The sequence below is a fragment of the Lupinus angustifolius genome, chromosome LG15 (assembly GCF_001865875.1).
Source record: "Lupinus angustifolius cultivar Tanjil chromosome LG15, LupAngTanjil_v1.0, whole genome shotgun sequence".
Classification (NCBI taxonomy): Eukaryota; Viridiplantae; Streptophyta; class Magnoliopsida; order Fabales; family Fabaceae; genus Lupinus; species Lupinus angustifolius.
The window spans coordinates 711,437-733,254 of record NC_032023.1 but is presented as its reverse complement, the minus strand read 5'-3'; the positions used below and the strand labels follow the sequence as shown (position 1 = coordinate 733,254).

The following is a 21,818-nucleotide window of genomic DNA, read 5'->3' as shown; positions in this document are numbered from 1 at the left end:
CGTCCTATTGAGGGTGCATATGGTGTGAAGGATTGAGTTAAGGGTTTGTTAAGAATTGTGACTATACCCCATCTATAATATACTTTTTTGCTCTCATGTATTTATCATTCTCTGTAAATATTCAGTAATTACTATGGTTTTATTTCTGTGATATTTAGTTATATAGCTTCCATTATTACAACATGTTTTGTTGAAAGATTCATGAAGTTGTGAGCACGCATGTTTAAACTCTGGAAGCAACACATTTTTCCTACTCCTCTCATCAATTGTTTTATTTTGGTTAGGGATCAAATGTGAATTAGTTAAATTCACACATGAAACTAAATGAGTAAAGTGAGAAACATATCTAACACCCCCACCCAGATCGGACCTCGGGCCCATGAATATATTGAGCATGTTATTGGTAACACCACAATCTTGATATGCGACCTTTACGACCGATGAATACATTGAGTGTGTCATCTACCAACTTAAATATCTTATACAATATTTTATTCCCCACAAAGAAAAGTCTCACACGACTTGAACTCATGACCTTAGGGGTAAATAATCACTTTAGAAATGAATCACTAACTTTAAGTTTGAAATGGTAAAGACATAAATTGATAATGTATCAAATGTAATGCATGAGAAAATGTGATAATATCATGAAGATAAATTTATCTATTTTCCTATTGTTTCTTCCTTTTCCATTCTATATCATAGATGATGTGTATGTCTTCTCTTTCTTATACTTATTGCTTCTCATCTTAAAAATGTGTGTAAATAAATTACTATCAGTGATAGAGACAAAAATATACACATCGAATATATGAGTTTTATACATTATCCTATATCATTAAGCGTTTATATTTAAAGCATGCATATCCTTTTCTAACTATATATATAAAGCACAAAAGTATACCATTCATGCAAAAACTACACCACATAGCAATGTCTTCCATGACAACCATCTCCATCATCTCTTTCACTTTCTTCCTTTCTCTTCCACCATTAACTTACTCCTCTTACAACATCACCGCTCTCTTCGCCTTCGGCGATTCCACCATGGACGCCGGTAACAACAACCACTTCAACACACCCTTACGTAGTGACCACCTACCCTACGGTCGTGACCTACCACAACATGTCCCAAAAGGGAGATTCTCAAATGGAAAGTTATCAACTGATTATCTTGTCAACATTCTAGGTCTTAAGGAACTATTGCCTGCTTTTCTAAACCCTAATGTCACTGACAATGATTTACTCACCGGTGTTACTTTTGGTTCCGGTGGTTCTGGCTTGGACAACCTCACTACGGCGGTGACCGGAGTTTTGGACTTGGCTAAACAATTTGAGTTGTTTGAAGAAGTTTTGAAGAGGTTAAGGAAAGTAATGGGGAAAGAGAAAGCAGAAAATGTGATCAATAATGCATTGTTTGTGATTAGTAGTGGAACTAATGATATGATGTATAATGCATATGGTTTACCAACTAGGGTTCTTCAGTTTGGTAGTGTTCAACGTTACCAAGATTTTCTGCTCCAAAATCTCTTGTCTTTCATTCAGGTTTGTGTTATGTATTATTACATATAATGGGGATGGACTAAGATTTTCTGCTCCAAATCTTTTCTCCAACTCAACATATGAACCTTGGCTACTAGAATCGGGATCACATGTCTCAAATGGTGCCTTACTCTATGTCCCAAACCAATTAGAATGCTTATTTTATTACTTTTTGCTTTTAAATTTTTTATTTTATCCACGTGTTAATATATGATTGACTTGAAAAGGGAATGAAACATGTTGAAGACAGATGGCCCTATCCGATTATTTAAGTCATATATGGTTTCAATTATCTTTACTGAGACACATTTCCATATTCATCAACTCAAATTTCTATTATTTGGGATTAAGTATACAATCTTTACATATATCGATGAAAAATATGTGTAACATAACGTCACTTACAAATTCTATATGAATGTAATATAACTTCTCTATTGGTATAAATAAATTGTTATGAATAAATTTAGAATATAAAAATTATATCTATTTAATTATTTGAATATCTTTTAAATATGTTTTATTTTTATATATAATAGTATATGAGAAAATTTGGAATATAGAAATTATATTTGTTCATGTGAATGCCCTTTAAACATATGTTTTGCTCTTTGTATAGTAATATGGATTAAAAAATAAACTAACCAATATGAATGACATATTACAATGATTAGATAAATGATAGTATTTTATTGGTTAGTATAATGATTAAACTAACACATAGAACATTAATTTTTTATTCTAATTTGGAATTTATAATTTTTATATATTGGCTTTTAATCATATGATATCCAATTTGTAGAATTTGTAGTTTGCATGTTACCAAGTTGGTATGCATGGTTTCTAGATTCCAACTGAATTGATCAAAATATTAGTGACAAACTCATTTTAAACATGACATGTGATTGTTGTAGAAGTTTGGATTGCAGAAACTCTACGGTGGCGGAGCACGGCGGATTATGGTGGCAGGTCTTCCTCCTATAGGTTGCCTGCCACTGCTTGTAACAGTAAATAGCATCTTACCTAGCCAACATTGGTTCCAACGTGTGTGTAATGTCCAACAAAACAAAGATTCTCAAGACTATAACATGAAGCTTCAATCTCATATTCACTCACTAAATCACAATCTCAAGGATGCCAAGGTTGGCTATTTTGACAATTATACACCCATTTTGGATATGGCCCAAAATCCACACAAATATGGTAATCAAATTTTACTGAATCTTAAGTACATAACAAAATATATGCATTGACAGTATACTAATTTTATACACTTTCACGCCATTCACCATTCATTTTAAAGGGAATGAAACATGTTGAAGACAGATGGCCCTATCCGATTATTTAAGTCATATATGGTTTCAATTATCTTTACTGAGACACATTTCCATATTCATCAACTCAAATTTCTATTATTTGGGATTAAGTATACAATCTTTACATATATCGATGAAAAATATGTGTAACATAACGTCACTTACAAATTCTATATGAATGTAATATAACTTCTCTATTGGTATAAATAAATTGTTATGAATAAATTTAGAATATAAAAATTATATCTATTTAATTATTTGAATATCTTTTAAATATGTTTTATTTTTATATATAATAGTATATGAGAAAATTTGGAATATAGAAATTATATTTGTTCATGTGAATGCCCTTTAAACATATGTTTTGCTCTTTGTATAGTAATATGGATTAAAAAATAAACTAACCAATATGAATGACATATTACAATGATTAGATAAATGATAGTATTTTATTGGTTAGTATAATGATTAAACTAACACATAGAACATTAATTTTTTATTCTAATTTGGAATTTATAATTTTTATATATTGGCTTTTAATCATATGATATCCAATTTGTAGAATTTGTAGTTTGCATGTTACCAAGTTGGTATGCATGGTTTCTAGATTCCAACTGAATTGATCAAAATATTAGTGACAAACTCATTTTAAACATGACATGTGATTGTTGTAGAAGTTTGGATTGCAGAAACTCTACGGTGGCGGAGCACGGCGGATTATGGTGGCAGGTCTTCCTCCTATAGGTTGCCTGCCACTGCTTGTAACAGTAAATAGCATCTTACCTAGCCAACATTGGTTCCAACGTGTGTGTAATGTCCAACAAAACAAAGATTCTCAAGACTATAACATGAAGCTTCAATCTCATATTCACTCACTAAATCACAATCTCAAGGATGCCAAGGTTGGCTATTTTGACAATTATACACCCATTTTGGATATGGCCCAAAATCCACACAAATATGGTAATCAAATTTTACTGAATCTTAAGTACATAACAAAATATATGCATTGACAGTATACTAATTTTATACACTTTCACGCCATTCACCATTCATTTTCAATCTTCACTGACTCTTCAAAAAAGTAGTACAAATAAACGATGAATGATATATTGATTGTGTATAAATCTTACCACTAATACTGCATAAATATTACATTTTTTAAAGAATCAAATTATGCCATGAAAGATATAGTGATCAATTTCATATCATAGAGATTCCACAAATTTTTAAATTGGTTGTCGATTGCCTAATACAACATTCACCTTTTATCCAAAGGATTTGAAAACACTAAAAAAACATATCTACTTAAAATATCAATTGTCAATTGTACTACATAATATTTAGGTTATTATCTCATTTCACAAATATTTTTTTTTATACTTTCCTTCATAATAATATAACAATTTACTGATTTTGATTATAAATTTATGAAGGTTTTAAAGAAACACTTAAAGGATGCTGTGGGACAGGGCTGTTGGAGATTGGTCCTGGGTGCAATAAGCTTGACATAACTTGTGTGGATGCATCTAAGTATCTGTTTTGGGATGCAGTGCACCCTACTCAATCAGGATATTGCTTTCTTGCCCATAATGCTCGCCAAACTGTGCTTCCATATGTCACAACTTAAATCATTATCATACTACATCACTAATAATAAATGTTTCCCTAATGTCAATAAGCTAAATAACTAGCAGATTCAGTTATATATGTTGTCACTTGTCACCATTTTTCTTTTTGCTTTGAAGTTTTCTGGCCATCATAGATCTAAGACCCTTGTGAAATGCATTTGTCGTTCATAGATCTAAGGAACCACACATCAAAGTTACAAGTGCAAAATCACAATTCACAAAGTCAATTAGTTGTTTTACCATATGGAAGATAATAGGAGGAAATATAAGGGAGTTATTTGTAATTTAAACTGAACAAACAATGTTTCAAAATTCTCTATGCCAATCAAGGCCATCTCTATAGTAGCAGTACACTAGTGCATGAATTTCAAGTTTCATGCACCTTGACCATGCAATGAGCATTGGTTTATCTATTATGACTCCCAAGGAGTAATGTCTAACCAGAAAATTGATCCCGAAAACTTTCCCAATGCAGAAAGCCAAAAGAGTGTCCTCTCGTGATTCAGATTGGATTTAAAACCACAAGGAAGTGAAAATACATACTGTCCATCCAATGATTGATGGTAAAAATGTTTAATGCTTGAGAACTACATAAAAAGAAAAGGAATCTCGGTTGTGAAGTTGGTCTCTACGAAGGAGCTGAGAAGCTGAACCTAAATCCAGTTTTCCCACGATCATGTTCATCTTGCTTGAGTATGTAGTAGAAGTTACCCTGAAACAATGAGAAGTGTGTCAATGAAGAAATCATACAAAGTCTTGATACATAACAAGTAAACACCAAATTAGGACTCAGGAGGGAGATTGGGGGAGAGGCACATCAGAAACAAGGTTAATACTTCATGTTCCATCCCTAAATTGCATTGCTACATACTTCAAAAAGATATATATACAAAGATCGGGAGGTTGCATTACATACAAAGGCGAGGATGTTGCACAAGACAAGATACCATTGAGAATTAAAGCATAAGAAAGAAAGTCGGGCTAACATCTATTTTGGAAATGATGGTAGAATCTCACCTTAGGTGGTTTGGCCATGTGAGGAAAAAACTACTAGAAGTCACCATAAGAATTAAGAAGAGTAGAAGAGGTTGAAGATTAGCCCAATGGTTAGAGGTAGAGAAAGACTAGGAAAAACTATAGGTGGAACCATTAAAAAATTTAGATTTACATGTCATCTAGACATGGTTTATGATAGAAGACAATTGCATCAATGGTTAGAGGTAGAGAAAGACCAGGAAAAACTATAGGTGGAACCATTAAAAAACTTAAATTTACATGTCATTTCCACAGACATGGTTTATGATAGAAGACAATGGCATCATTTTATCAATTTAGCTGATCCGGTCTATGTATCCTTTCCTTTATTTCATACTATGACTAGTTAATATCCGACTAGACTACCCCAAACTACATGATTCATCTAACTTCATTTAACCCCACCTTGAAGTTTGGGCTAGTTTGACCTACTGCTTAATTACGTAAAAAGAAATTGAGTCAGAAGCTAACCTCAAGGCGGAGAAGTCTAGTAGGAATAACAAATCCACATCCCACTGATGTTCGAAAGGAATCTAAGAACTTCCGAGGAGAGAAGTGCTTGTATTCATTCTGAGTTAATTTAGCAGTATTTCCAGCGCCAGCAAAAACATGCCCATGGATTCCATGTTCTCTCAACCACCTAATTGGAAGATCAAAAGAGAGGTCGGCAAAAGCAGTCACAGCAAGATCTCCTCCAACATAGTCCCGTCTAGAGGAATCATCTTGCTCATCTAAAGTTCCATCTCTGCTTTGCCTTCGTGGTTCAGTAGGACCTAATCCCCTAGTTTTAAATCCCCACAATGTCATCGGTCCTCCTAGGGTGCAAACTGGAGAGAAATCGCCACCTAAATAAAACCTTTCGGGAAGGGGAGATGTTTTGTCCATAAAACCATGCCCCCATGGAAAAACAGCACCAGCAGAAATCCCAAGGTTCAGTGCTGTATTAAAAAACCCAAATGGGACAGCATAGCGAATATCAAACTCCTGCATTCAAAGAGTTAAAAGAGTTGGTCGAGAGAAAATATATTTAAAAAGATCAAAGAGTATAAAAGAAATATTAAGATGCATAAGGGTTTGTAACAGTAACAATTAGTTATACATATATGTTACTGAACATACCTTGAAGGCAGCATGGCCCCATCCCCAACCTTTACTTTAATCTATATAAAGCCCCCATCCCAACCGTTAGAAGGAAAAAAAACATTTACAGACCAAGTTGTGACAGAACTTTTTATTTGATAAAAAAAGAATCAAGTTCATAAAATATGAATTATTAATTACCCAAGATAAATGCATTAAAGAAGTATCAGGCCATAAGCAACATATCATGTTTTAGTGCCAAGGATTTTTGGACAGTTAGAATCGCCAAATAGATGGTTCAACACATGAGAATCCTCCTAGGCCAAAGAAATGGTGCCTTTTCATAACATAGAATGGCCACAGCCCTTTCAAAACAAGTGCATCCTACTCCTTGTACGACTGAAAAAATTAAAACTGAGTGATGACAGCATGCACAGAAAAAGAAGAGTATTACTACAGATTCTCATCTATGGAACTAATTTCTGAACATTTTATCTCAATCCAAGGACATGGACTTTGCCTGTGCACAAAAATATGATGTTCTAACTTCTAACCTAAATTTCTTATCCTTACTTAACTAGTTCAATATTATCTTTCCAGTTTCAATGAATTTGGAAATTATAGACAATTATTTCAATAACTTTTACAATGGTATCACTTAACAGAAGAGTTATTATATTTTACTAATGACATAGAACTGCTTTGCTTAAGATAACTCAAAAGGATGATAAAAACATGACATTGCACCTGCCGCAGAAACCGCAAGCTCCGGTGATCTGGTGTAAGGCCGCCAAATTGAGTGGTAGAAAGAAAAGCGTATCCTTTTGTAGGCCTAATTGGTGAGTTTCTCCTGTCAACTTTATATGTATACTTCAAAGACGACAGCAAACCATGCCCAAGCTGCCTCCTAATAGACATAGATGACATTTGTGATGGATCTGTTAAGGTACGCCATCCAAGAGTGTAAGCTAAGTCATGGTGCTTTGTTGAGATTAAGCCAAGAGACAAGCCCAACATTCGCTCTTTGTATGAAGAAAACTCTTGCCAGTCTTGGGAAAGCATGGATAGTCTTGCCACAAGAGGAGTTAAAGATCCCTTAAGTCGAGGGGCATACACCCCTACACTCAACTCTGTCGCTTGGTTGGCACCATAGGCTACAGAAGCATCCCATAGATCACCATAACCTAAAAAGTTTTTGTACTTAAGAGTACCTTCAGCAGTCCAAGAACTAGTCTACAAAACCATTGCGAAATTTCCAAAATGAAAAAAATAGATATTAGCATATTGCGAGCAATAAATACTAAGCATATAAATGCACACTTCCAACGAAAAAGGAAATAAAAATTTAGTAACATGCCACAAGGAAAAGTTTAGAGCCGCTGAAAATTCATATCTTATTGTAAAATACAGTTAAGCAAATCATCATTTTAATCCCTAAAGTTATAGGCAGTGAATATTAGTCCCTGACTTTAGGAAATTAACATATTAGTCCCTAAAAATGTCATGTCCGTCAAATTGGTCCCCGCAACAACAGGAGACATGGTAATTAATATGACTGATGCTCACAACTTTGAGGTCTAATATGATAATTTCCAAAAGTCGGGAACTAATTAAACCAATGCTTACAATTGCAAGGACAGATATGAGTGTCCGCTCAATACAGTCACGCATATGATATCGTATCATAGCTTATCATTTGATCAATGGGCAACAAGTCACATCTTGTCTCAAAGTAACAACAGGTTTCACTTTAATTAATGATTACAGATTTTCTCATTTGATGTTTGCACCACGATGAGCAGCACCAAATGAAAAGCTCATGCCTAACAAGAATTCTCATATAAAGTATTACCAAGTGCAAGTAGAATGTTTTAAATTACGATCATGGTCACTTATTACTGGAAGATATTTGCAGAAAAATGGTTGATGTGACCACAATTACGGTTGAGATACAGTTATAAACACTAATAAAACCACATCATTGCAGCCCCAATTGCACTTACGGAGCACAATTTTAACCCCCATAACAACAATGCAACAAGTTCAAACATTGCATAAATATCATTATATTCATCCTTAAAATATCTGCAACATCACTGATTTTTTTTACAATATCTCATGAATTAACACTAACATCTCTACCTCTAAACAAATCTAAGATCCATTCTGATTCTGAATACACATATGAATAAGAATTATAACAAGTAGAACAATTTTCAGAAAATGAAACGGATAATCCAGAGACTACTAAAACCACAATATTACATCCGCAATTATAGTCGAGTATCCTAATTTCAAACCATGCTAAGTAACAACAACATTACAACAAGTTCTAACATTGCATACATATAATTTCACTCATCCCTAAAACATGTACAGCATAAATGATTTTCTTTACAATGCCTCAAACAACACAAAAACCTCTTACTCCTAACAAAACCTAGAATATCATAATAAGAATATCGAACAAGATTTTACCCCGGGTTTCGTGAAAACGCCGAATTCACCAGAGACACTGTTCAAAGCCTCGACAACATCGACAATGACATTAGTAGTGTTCGGCAACTCCGGCGGTCCAGGCTCGAGTCGAACCTTAGTGGATTCAAAAATTCCGAGACTCTGAAGCCTGGCGAGTGCGATTTCAGAAGCGTGAAGCAATTCCTGAACAGTGGTTACGTTTTCGATTCCTTTGAGTTCAGCTTCGATGATCCAATCCTTGGTTTTGGTGTTTCCGTTAATCAAAACATCGTGGACTCGGATTGGAACGAGTTCTGATGATAATCGCCGTGAAAGCGTTTCGAGGTTGAAACGCTGTTGGCGTAACTTTGAGAGTGGAGAGTTTGAAACGACGTCGTCGTCATCGTCGTCTATGTCTTCTTCTTCTTCTTCTTCAACGTCGTCGTTTTCTTCTTCTTCTTCTTTGGTTTCGGTGTTGGTTGCATTGTTAGGGTTTGGAGGGAATGGAAGTTGGTTTTGTTCATCTGAGTTTTCCATTGATCGGAATCAGTTACTGCTTTGCTTCCACGGTAGCGAGTAAAAGCAACGCATCAAATCAAGGGTTTTCTTCTATTCCTTTTGTTATTATTATTTTTTACTTTAAAAAGAGAATCTTTATGTTGGTTTGAAACTCGACTTACTATTTAGCTCAAAAAAAATTGATTTATAACTTAAATAAACTAAAGAAATAATATTAGAGGTAAAATTAAACTCCTTAAATAAACGAGTTCAACCTATATAGAAAATATTTAATTTCATATGAATTAAATAATCATAACTTAATCTTATGAATCGAACGAATTAAGTTAATTTAACCTGACCGAGTCAAATAGCTTGGGAATTTGAGTGATTCTTTTGTTTGTGTTGGTTTTAGGAGCTGTGGTGCATTAAACAAATGAAATGGTTAGTGATTTTGTTTTTTGCATATTTGATTTGTAGATGGATTATGTGGATTATCCAATATCACAAGTGTATTTCATGGCTCCTAAGTCTTCTCTTCTAAAATCTAACTCTCAAACTAACCATTAATGTGATTAAATCAGCTTCTCTTGGTTTGACTGTTGTGTTAAGTGGGAATGTTCATCTCACCACTTTTTTTTATCAATATAATATCACATTTTATACCTGAACCCCAATCATTTATCCTTGATCTATTGTTGTTTCCAAAGCAAGTCTTTTACTCAATAGTTAGGAGTAAAAATAGGTATGGAGAAAAGAGTGAGAATATCATTACTTTTTATCACAGATAAGTACCAAAAAAGAAAGAAATAAAGATTGGACAGTAGACAAAAATCAAATACAAGAGTAATAATAACAGAGTTATGAATGCTTAGTCACTAAAGAGTGATTGCTTGAGACACAAGTAAACTTAATAGTGACTCTTTGAGCAATTAGATGGACGGAAAGCCAAGGGACCAGCAGCATATATGATAGCTTCATATCTGCTTCCTATCAATCTCTTGTCCTCGTATCGAATCGGCGCGCCATTGAGGCCGTAATTGATGTTCGAGAGAAGGCTGCAACTTTCAACAGGAGACCAAACAGGTTTCACAAAACAAGATTGTAGTGGATGATCAAGTATATAATGCTTAATCTTGAACCCTTCTAGTGGTGCATATAAGTAACCATTTTTGTCTGTCTCAAAGACCTTGTAGTAGCTAACTTGACCTTTGTGGGTTTTGCAAGTTACACTTACTTTGGCTGAAGGAATTGGTTTGGCTCCAATCATAGACCAGGTTCCAAAGTGTTCACAGCTCTGGCAATACACCGTAGCTTCCACCACAACCTCGAGTTTCTTCTCCGTCGCGTGCGCAACATGTTCGTCGGCTTCTGCATAAGTGAAGGCCACTATGAGAAGAGAAAGGATACTGAAGTGCATCATAGCCATTTCCTAGAAGGGTGTATGGACTAGAAAGAGTTCAGAAACAAGAGTTATTGCTTATTTTTCATTTGAATATGCTATATATACTTACACATACATACATACATACATATATATATATATATATGCATATCAACGTGCCATCCACTATGGTGTACAAATATATTTCATACTTTATACGTGAAGGCCACTTTCTGGTATGTACACTGTCTACTGTTATATGGAAAAGGGATTGGTATAGAATATTTAGGGCCGGGTAGGGACCAAACCTGACTTGACTCGTCTCATGATTACTCACTCATTATATTTATATGTGTTTCTACTCAAATATGTATAAAGTAATAATATTTTTTTGGTCCAAAATATTATTAATTATCTAAATTTTTATCATATATATCTCATTAAATATATATGTATACATATATCATTTTATATATCAAATTACAAATTCATAATAATAAATAATATTAAGAAAATTTTATCTAAAATGAGCATGTATGATATTTAGGGGTCAGATTAGCTTCGAGTCTAGGCCCGAATCCGGATTCAAAAAATGACCCGACCAACATTTAGGGTTAGGTAAGGACAAGCCTTAACCTATCCAAACCCGGCTCATGCTCACCCCTAATTAATACAATCATATAATATGATAAACACTAATATTCAATTAGTAGCTGTTGTAGGGCATAAGCAATACAATCATATCATATATCTTAGTGTTTATATACATGCCAAATAAAAGACCCATGCTTTCCAACAATTTTGATCAATTAACGTGACCACATATGATTTTTAAACTATCTCATTGGATCATTTTTTGGTATATAATGAAAGAATAAAATTGGGACAATAATAATACAAACATTTTTTTTTTAATTTTCAGTGTTTGTTGAGAGACTAATCTCCCATTGCATTGGCATGATCAAGGACCTAAGTAGGACCCTTTGAATAATACATTTTTTATCACATATATACATGGATCAAACTCGAAATCATATGCTTAACTCGCATTTAATCTCTTACAAAAATACTATGGTTAACATTATGATGCTGTCATCTCATAATCTGGGACGAGGATCCTCTCAATACTAGAGAGTCCAACATTAGAGAGGAATTATACTCCACAATCTGAGTTGCTGATTTAGAGAACCTTCGTATTTATCTCTTTCCATGAACCAAATTGGATTACCTGTTGTGCAAATAAAATTAAAAATATATTCAATTTACCAAATAAAATGATTGAACAAATGAAATTAACTGATATATGATACCTTTTTTCTTGTTAAGGCCATTCCATAAACAAAAGAAGCACTCCAGAAACCAAAAAAGTCATAATTTCTTAATCTCTCCTTTATCATGTACATGTTATTTGTCACTCTCTACTACAACAGAATACAAAATTTATCAGTCTTTATGAGAATGTAAGAAGGATGAAAATGGTAAAATCTCCATACTTACAATTCTTTCGCCGATTTCAGCAGCTTCAGGTGTTATGTTTGTTATCTCTCTCAACCTCATACTAACTTCTTTCATTGTTGGTCTCTTCTCTGGATCATGGTTGACACAAGATTCAATCAAAGCCGTAACTTGTTCGAGCTCATGTTCATCGGACGAAGCTAATGTTCGATCCACCAATAAAATCCTGACAACAAATTAATATTTTAATTCTAATTAAATTTAATCTTAAATGATAGCATCAAAACTCATAAAATATATTTGTTTTTCATACAAGTTTTTTTCTTTTGCATAAACCATTTGTCATCATTCAATGAAAATAATGTAACCCATCATTCAAATATATCTATTCATTATGAGTAAAAGATCCGGTAAGGAACACTTCTTATACTTCCCCGCCCCACACACACTCACTCCCACTGCCCATGACAAAAAAACTATCTAACATTAAATTAAAAAAACTATTTATAAAAATTTACACACTAATAATGTAAGAATTATTTAGACTATTGATGAATCATTGATCATTATATTCAATCATTAACAATAAATTATACGTTGATTGTGTATAAAATTATATATTCACATTGCATAGATATTACACATCATTTTTGTTTTATTATGAGAGTCATAACTTCATTTTATTTTGTGTGTGATATGTGAGAATTGACATGTAGTTGCAGGTACTATTAAATTGTTATGAATGTCTCATGAGCACAAAGAAACAAGCAAGGTACATGTATATTCAAGGTCCCCATAATAATTATCTCATAGGCCAAATATGTCAAAGAGGTAACAACACATAATTTGTTAATGGTAAAATTTTGTATACACCAATCATGTATCAAAATTATGATATAAAACAGAATTATATTTTTTTAATTAACAAAAGGAAAATTTTCCATCATTCATACAATATAGTTATTTGGTGTGTAGGGGAGCATAAAGAAGCACATAGGGTTCCATCACAAACACCACACACAATAAATTTCATTCCTCCACATAAATCAAACCCATTAGTCTTTGGTTTCATGGCCAAAGCAAAATGAATTTTTTTTAAGAGTTTCACAATTTATAATTTTTTTAGAGAAATTGTTGCTCCTTCTTTCACTTTCTCTCCATGTTTTTGTTGTTGTTTTAGTTATGAATTTTGTAACATCTCAATTTATTTATTTTTAGAACTAGTGAATTAATTAAAATAAAATTTGTAGTAACCAAAAGTTTTATAACTACTAATTAGGAATTTAATTGTTGAAGATGATAAAACTGACTTTTTTTTGTACTATTAATGATATTTTTTTATTTTTTTGGGTAAGAAACTAATCTTTTTCAGGGTTCGTGATTGCCCCTCCCAACAAGTGTTGCTCACAGGAATTGAACCCTCGACCTTAGGAATCCATTAGAGTCTTACACTATTATATCAATGCCCTTCTTAGTTGACAAAACTTACTAGGTAACATATAAATTAAAGCTGTTCGATGTTATAATTGAATTTCTTGGATGGTTGTGTCAAACTGTCAATTATGTTAGACCAAAATCCCTTTTGACAATTCCTCTAATATTTGTAAGAGATTTTATATTGGTAATTAGTTTGATAATCCTTTTATATAGTTCATTTTTTATGAGTTAATTGTTACTGACTAGTATATATACATGAATAATGAGTGAAACATTATTACATTATAGTATATAGATATTAAACTCATATTATATTATCTTAAAAATTATAAGACAAGGTAATGCAAAAAGATTTAGTGACTAATTCTTTCATGTTTCCTTGCAGGGTACAATGAGGCTAATAACTTAATTAGTTAAGAAATTAAATGTGTCAATCATTTTATAATAATATTTAAAAATTACCTATTGAACTTATGTATTTAATTCATCCCCTTAAATGATTCATTGAATTCAAATGTATTTCCATTTTAGAATTTTTTTTGGGTACAAATATCCATTTTAGAATTTGGTAATATACAATAGTGGTTAATATATTTTATGAAAAATGTAGAATTACCAATACTTTAAACATCAAACCAATAGTTGAATATATATATTATATACTAGCGTCTCGACAAACATTTTGTGTCTGCCGACCTGCATTCTTATTTTATGATATTAAGTATTAAATTTGTATTTTTATTTTAGAGAATTATAATGTTTTTTATTGGATGTATTTCATGTTATAATTTTTGTGTTTATTATAATATCCAACTTAAAGTGAGATGTATTAATTATAGTTATCTATGATTATATGGTTTTACTTTAGAAATAAAAAATATTAAGGGCAAAATAGAAAAATATAATCATGAAGTAGTTATTTCAAGTTTTGGCTTTATACATAGTATATATAGATGAGAGATACGTTTATACCCAAGTTAAGTTACACAAGTTGCACTTCATCTCATCAATTCATTTTCTTAAATCCAACAGATCAGATAAGTGAGTGACATAAGGAAATTTTATTTTATTCATTTTGACATCTTCCTGAAATGTCTATTTGGATTTTGGATGAATTGCTATTATTAATATTTATAGGTCGGATAAGGGACAAATCCCTTATACATCTCACCTTGACCTAGGTTCATCTCCACTACTTATGACAAAATAATTTATCTAACATTAAATTAAAATTTGTATTTGAAAAAAGGTATGCATCAGTGGTGTAAAAATTTATTATTTTACCGGTACATCATCCATTATTTATATTCAATCATCATTAATTCTTAAATATAAGTAATGCATGTTAATAATAAGTGATATGTTGAATTTGCATAAAACTTTATGATATATTGCATTTTTTATTTTCTTAGTAGAGTCACAACTTTACTTTATTTTGTTGTGAGAATTGACATGTAGTTGCAGGTACTATTAAATTGTTATGTATGTTAGCATAACACAAAGAAACAAGCAAGGTACATGTATATTCAATGCCAAATATGTCAAAGATGCAGCAACACAAAAATTGTTAATGGTGAAAATTTGTATACACTAATAATGCATCAAAATTAAGCTATAAAACATACTAACATTATTTTTTGTAAAATTAACAAATGGAATTTTTCCATTATTTATGTAATAGATATAGTTATTTTGTGTGTGGCTGATGCATAAAGAAACACATAGGGCACCTTATTAAACCATTGGCATTGCATGTTCCACATTTCATTGTGATTCCACTCTTCTCTATGAACACTTTATGGCTTCCATCACAAATATCACACACAACAAATCTCAATCCTCCACATATATCACACCCATTAGGCTTTGATCTTGGTAAATTTTCAATCAAATTTTGTAAATCGCCATTATCGTATAATCTCTTTACATCATCAACACCACCAACATATTTTCCACCGATGAATACACATGGTAGCGTTATATTCCAACGACCAAGAATATCTCTTAATTCATCTCGAAACCTATCATCAATAGAGACATCACGTTCATCGACATTGATGCCAAGACCTTGAAGTATAGAACGTACAACACGACAATCTTCATAGGTTCGACGAATGACACGAAGTGTTGTAAAGTAAAAGACAATAGTATTATGGTCGGAATGGGGAGGATGTATGATTGAGTATGATGGTGTTGGTACGGTTCGAGAGTTTGTGTTGTTAAAAGAGTGGATAAGAGAGGGAGAGATGTGCAATTTACGGAATAAGGAGGGAGATTTGGGAGAATCAAGTTGATGTTCAAAAAGGGTATTGATGTCTTTGAATGAAGAGTAAGAGAATCTGCTTGAGTGAGAACGAGATCGACGTTCTGATGATTGTGGTGGTGATGATGGTAGTGACGACGTAGTGGTTAGGTTACGCCTTGGTCTTGATAAATCCCACCACATTGACATCATAAATGGTGTGAAGGTGCAAAAATATGATTGTGATTATGAGACTTATTGAAAGAATGAAGAGAGGTTTTTGATAAGAGAGAGGTGAGTGATAGTAATACAATATATTAGGTGAGTCAGAATTATATTTATAGCATCAATTTTTATAATCTTGTATATTATATTTCTTTGTCATTTTTACTGTAAATATGATACTAAATTTATTAGATTTTTATCCATTCAATACTTTATTTATTTAGTATTTAGAATGATTTTCTATAACCCTCCAAAAAAAATATTTGTTGTACTTAGAAATCTGTTGGAGCCAGTGGATTATTTTTTCATGCTCCTTACAATACTTTTGTGAAATTTTTTTGGATTGAAATTTATTCATCATTTTCCATTATTATAATGTATTCAAACAACTTTATAGACCAAAATTAACTTATGTCAATCTGTGGTAGCATAGTACTTCAACCAAGTGCAAAAGAGATAGTTTAGGAAATAATTAATAATTTCTAAAAAAAATTTGTATGTATACTTCATTATGAGTTGTGTTAATCTATCTATACTTACTTACTAATACTAAAGAGAATTACTAGTTAAGTATGTAATATCATATCTTCTTATTTTATCATTATTAATAATTGATATTTCCAACTTATATGATAGTATTCATCTCAAATAAAATATATCATTATCTATAAGTCTAACTTATTTTTATGAAAATATTAAACTTTGCCTGTCAAAATATTAGTTGTTAATAGTAGATATTATTTTTAAACATTGGGTGATTAATAAAATGCACTTATAATTTTAATATTTAATTTTAAATTCTCGATGAATAATTAATTAAAATAATTATTTAAAAAAGATAGATTAGTAAAACATTTCCTTTTATAACAACATGCCTTATTTTCTTTTAATAATATGTCAACACTTCAATTGATGCATGATATTGAATGTATGCGTAAAAATAAATTAAAGATATTTTACATTTTCAGTAACAAAAATCAAAAGAAAACCTTTAAATAGGCAAAAAATGTATATAGTTTACTTCCTTACCTTTTTTATGAAATTCCTTTAAAAATATTTTATTTCATTTTCATCTATTTAAAATATATATTTTTCGATTAATGTAAATTCACTGATAAAAATCGGGTAAACCATTTAACTTTTTCGTTACATCTTTTAGAGAAATGGTCTCTTAAAATTGAGTTTTCGTGCCATGCCAAATCTCAAATTCATAAAAAAAAAATGGTATTTATCTACATCTTGTAGTTTAACGTAAATTACTGATTATTTATCTTTGCAAGAGTAGCATTAGGACCAATTTAACATTTGTTTAAAATTGAACTTCTTGTTTAGTTTCATAAATTTGGTCAATAAGTTAAATAACTTTGAACTTAAGTTAAAAATTCATCTCATTAAATAAATAAATTAAACTTAAGTCAAATATAGTTTAACTCATTAGATTTAACTAATTTGATTATATATATATATAAATGACTTAAGAGAAAATAATTTTTATATAAAAATTATGATATCAACAAATAAGTGTCATGCAAAGATAGGTAAATGATTAAAATTAAATTTTAGCTAACAATTGCATAATTACTTAACGCTTATCTTTTAATCTTCACAAATCAAATAATATTTAATGATATATATTAATTGTTCTAAGTCTCAAATTAACAATCATTTTCAATTAAGTTACTTTATATATATACAATTTTTACTAGATGAACTTTAATTGATAATTACATTTATTATTAAATATATACAATTTACCAACATCTTGTAGATCTTTAAATTTATGCTGAAGAATGACATAAATTTGAGTTCATTGATCCTCTTGAAAAGTTCATAAACTTTAATAAAATTAATCTTAAATTAAAAAAATAGTTTGACATTGATCTCGACCCGAACTAATCTTTACAAAATCAAGCTAAACTGAATCCAATTCAACTCAACTCATTTTCATGTTTGGTATTGTAAGGACACTAATTGTATCTGTGTAGCAACCTCAATAGACTAGATAATTATTTATTATTATTATTACATTGTAAGTAATTTATTATGAAGGTCAAGTTCATGCTATTTTGTAAAATATACATTGAATTTATATTAGAGTCAACCAAAAGTCTAAAGCTATAATTGTCCTCTTTAATTCTTTCCTCATTTATATCCTCACATAACAGCTCACCATTTTCAGTGAAAATGAGTTTTGATTTTGGGCTTCTTCTTAGATTTTGGATCTTTTCTTTCTATTTTTTCCCTTCAAAATCTATATTTTAAAAGTAATTTTGTATTGTAGCATTGTTGACAAAAAAATCTATAATTTGGGAATTACATAATCTCATTGAGTGGATGGTTAGATGAGTAGATCAATAATGATTAAATCGATTTACATAAAAAATTCTAAAAAATTATAATACTAACTAATATTGTTTAATAATTTTATTATTTCAAGTTTAAAAAAAACATTATCATATTTAATTTAACGGTATATGCTTTATGTTTTAATTACAACAAAAATACATAAATAATTTTAAAATTTAATTAATCAACTAAAGTTTTGCTACAAAATAATTTAACATATGAAATCATAACTACAAATGAATTGAAAGTATTCGATTTGTTTCATCTCAAAATGACATCATTTTAGTTGTTTTTAAAAGAAATATTGTTTGATTAACTCGATCCAACTTGATCAGTTTAAATATAAAATTGGTGATTTGATAGTCAAATAAATTTAAAGTTTAATTAAACAATTAATGCTTTGCTAGAACATAAACTAAAAAATAACAAATAAATTGAAAACAATTGATTTACTTCATCTTAAAACAATGTTATTTTGGTTGTTTTTTAAAAAAATATTTTGTGATCGCCTCGGCCGATTCGACAACATAATCATCAATTTTATACTTAAACGGACCAAGTTGGATTAAGTTATCTAATTTTAATGCAAAAGTGATTAAATGAGAAATCTAGATTGATTATATATTCGATTCACGGCTGAACTGGTTGGACCAACCGATCCAAGCATGTGAGAAGGCAGTGTTTCAAATCCCGAGAAACAACATTTTGTGCAAACATTCTCCCGTATGAAGGAAATCACTCATTTCTTGTGATTTGGAAACATTGTTATCCTTTTTTCAGCCCAGTAAGTTTATTTTGTCAATACAAAATACTAGCTGTAATAGTTATTCCAGGTGAAAGGTAGACTTCCAATGAGAATGATAGTGTATGAGTTTTATATATTGTCATTACATTATTCATCATTCATATTTAATAATCATTATTGACTCTTCAAAAATAATATAAATGAATGATAAATGATAGTAGATATTATATTTGATTTCTAATAACCTCTTCAATAATATGTTCCAAATTTAAAATGAGTGATTTTACTCAAATTTGGGAGTCAAGTCTTAAATTCCTGCTCCAAAATATTATGTATATTCAATAGACACATTGATATAAAGATTTGTTCAAAACATATTTCTTGTTAGATGTAACAATATTAACCCCACAGATCCTAAATTTGTTGAGCAACATACTATAAAAATATATGCACTTTATCTACACTAAAAGTCACTAACATTTATTTTTTATTGTTATAATAGTATAAAGATATTATAATCTACAAAGTTATTATCATCTCAACAAAGATATCATTGAAAAAAGTGCATTATTCATTAGTTCAAATTATTGATGTGTTAAGAAGAGTTAACAACACAACATAGAGAATCAAAACTACTTTGAATAATAACAAATGAATTTAAATACTAGCTTGTAATAGCCAAATAATAACAACCATATAACAAAAAGGAATAACAATAATAACCTTTTTATATAATTAAGTATAGTCAAAGATATCATTTACATAATTCATGTTGAAACTGGATTGGCATTGGAGTCTATAACTTGTAGATGTGAAAATAACTAGAAGTTTATAGATAGCTTATTAAATTAGAGTTGTTAGAAAAACTTAACTTTGAAATTCGGTGAAATTTATTGAATGACTAAAAAAGAATTATAATATTTATTTATTCATTATTTGTTTACTTTTTATTAATTAAATTATAATTATTAATTGGAATATATTAGTAAATTGGTAAGAACTATAATTAATTTTATAATTAAATAAATACTGAAATTTGATAAAGTTATTAGTAATTTTATAATTATTATACATAATTTGTAAATATCAGTGATTTTTTCTAATAATCATTAAAGAGTAAAAAAAATACATTGATAGTGTGTACAAGTTTTATACAATGTCATTGTATTATCTATTATTTGTGTGTTTATCATTATTTACTCTTCAAAGAGTAATGTAAATTGATGATAGATTATGTACTAACTATATATAAATATTTATGTTGATAATGTATATGCATTATATTCAATCATTAATTTTTAACTATTTATATTTAGTTATTATAATTAATTTATAATTAATATTTAGTATGTAAAGTTATAGTAAATTATCCTCACACTCCTTGATTTTGTTGCTAAATTATACAAATCACCCTTCATTTTTTGTCCTTACACAAACCACCCCTAATTTTGTACATACATTATACAGATTATCCCAGTATGAGGTAGAAGTGTAATCTTTTAAACAAAAACATTAGTGAATGTCATTAAGTTAAATAAAATATTGTATATTGTATAAACAAGACAATAATCTTTATTATTTACTACTTTATTACAAAATACATTAATAATTCTAAGGAGATGTTTAAATAACTCTTAAATTTTATGTAATGAACCAAAGATAACTAAGACGTGTTGCTTTTTATACTATTTGGACATTTTTACACAATATACAATATTTTGTTTAACACACTTTTTTTTTTGTTTAAAAAATTCAGTTACATCCATACAGGGATAGTAAATGCAATCTATGACCAAAATTAAGGTTGGTTTTTGTAATGACAAAAAATGAATGAAAGATTTATATAATTTTATTAAAAAGTGTGAGTTATTTACTCTAAAATTTAAAAGGGTAAAAGTGATTAATAAATTATTGAAAGTACTTGTCATGAAAACTAATTTTAAAAATCTACCAACTTTATTTTTAAATGTTTGAAGCCCCTACCAATTTTATTTATTAAACAACTCTAATAATATATCGACTAATTTAAAAAGATATAAACTATATGAAAAACTACACTCTCTTATGTTACCAAATAAATGAATAGTACTAGAAAGAGAAATATTAAATCCCTGTTACCCTGTCATCTAACAAGAATTGATACAACATTGGCACATGCATGTAAGTTGTCCCATGTATCCAAAATATAAAATGTTATACCACACATATATGATATTAAATATTAATATAGAAAAAAATTTAAATTGAGATTCAATTTATATATTTCCATAGAATATAATATTTACATACTATTAACATAAAAATTTATTTATAATCAATAAATTAATTATCTAACATTCATGTTATATGTATTTAACAATTAGTAATAATTAAATATCAACAATGAATAATACAATCACAATATAAAAATCGTTATACCTTCGAT

The 21,818-nt window shown here is 30.0% G+C and overlaps 5 protein-coding genes and 1 long non-coding RNA gene across 8 annotated transcripts; 2 read left to right on the top strand and 4 right to left on the bottom strand.

Annotated features, from left to right (window-relative positions):
* Positions 931 to 2,795, top strand: LOC109327626 (GDSL esterase/lipase At2g40250-like). Its single transcript, XM_019560801.1, has 2 exons — positions 931 to 1,545; positions 2,472 to 2,795. Exons 1-2 carry the CDS (start codon positions 934 to 936, stop codon positions 2,793 to 2,795), a joined length of 936 nt encoding a protein of 311 aa, XP_019416346.1. The 5' UTR covers positions 931 to 933.
* On the top strand, positions 3,541 to 4,650 carry LOC109328514 (GDSL esterase/lipase At2g40250-like). Its single transcript, XM_019562013.1, has 2 exons — positions 3,541 to 3,821; positions 4,295 to 4,650. The coding sequence occupies exons 1-2, from the start codon at positions 3,578 to 3,580 to the stop codon at positions 4,486 to 4,488; spliced, it is 438 nt and encodes a 145-aa protein (XP_019417558.1). The 5' UTR covers positions 3,541 to 3,577; the 3' UTR covers positions 4,489 to 4,650.
* Positions 4,750 to 9,657, bottom strand: LOC109328512 (sorting and assembly machinery component 50 homolog). Of its 3 annotated transcripts, none has more exons than XM_019562011.1 (5): positions 9,527 to 9,654; positions 9,083 to 9,496; positions 7,352 to 7,837; positions 5,996 to 6,508; positions 4,750 to 5,201 (listed from the first exon to the last, which is right to left on the bottom strand). In XM_019562011.1, exons 1-5 carry the CDS (start codon positions 9,596 to 9,598, stop codon positions 5,118 to 5,120), a joined length of 1,569 nt encoding a protein of 522 aa, XP_019417556.1. In that variant the 5' UTR covers positions 9,599 to 9,654; the 3' UTR covers positions 4,750 to 5,117. The 3 variants fall into 3 exon arrangements, with proteins under 3 accessions (XP_019417556.1, XP_019417557.1, XP_019417555.1); XM_019562012.1 differs by having other exon boundaries at positions 9,083 to 9,493; XM_019562010.1 differs by having other exon boundaries at positions 9,083 to 9,657.
* On the bottom strand, positions 10,312 to 11,031 carry LOC109327848 (non-classical arabinogalactan protein 30-like). Its single transcript, XM_019561023.1, has one exon. The coding sequence runs from the start codon at positions 10,986 to 10,988 to the stop codon at positions 10,470 to 10,472; it is 519 nt and encodes a 172-aa protein (XP_019416568.1). The 5' UTR covers positions 10,989 to 11,031; the 3' UTR covers positions 10,312 to 10,469.
* Positions 12,222 to 12,612, bottom strand: LOC109327885. The gene is made up of 2 exons (XR_002105360.1): positions 12,441 to 12,612; positions 12,222 to 12,361 (listed from the first exon to the last, which is right to left on the bottom strand). It is a non-coding gene; the product is annotated as an uncharacterized LOC109327885 (long non-coding RNA).
* On the bottom strand, positions 15,523 to 16,281 carry LOC109327625 (uncharacterized protein At5g39865-like). Its single transcript, XM_019560800.1, has one exon. The coding sequence runs from the start codon at positions 16,279 to 16,281 to the stop codon at positions 15,523 to 15,525; it is 759 nt and encodes a 252-aa protein (XP_019416345.1).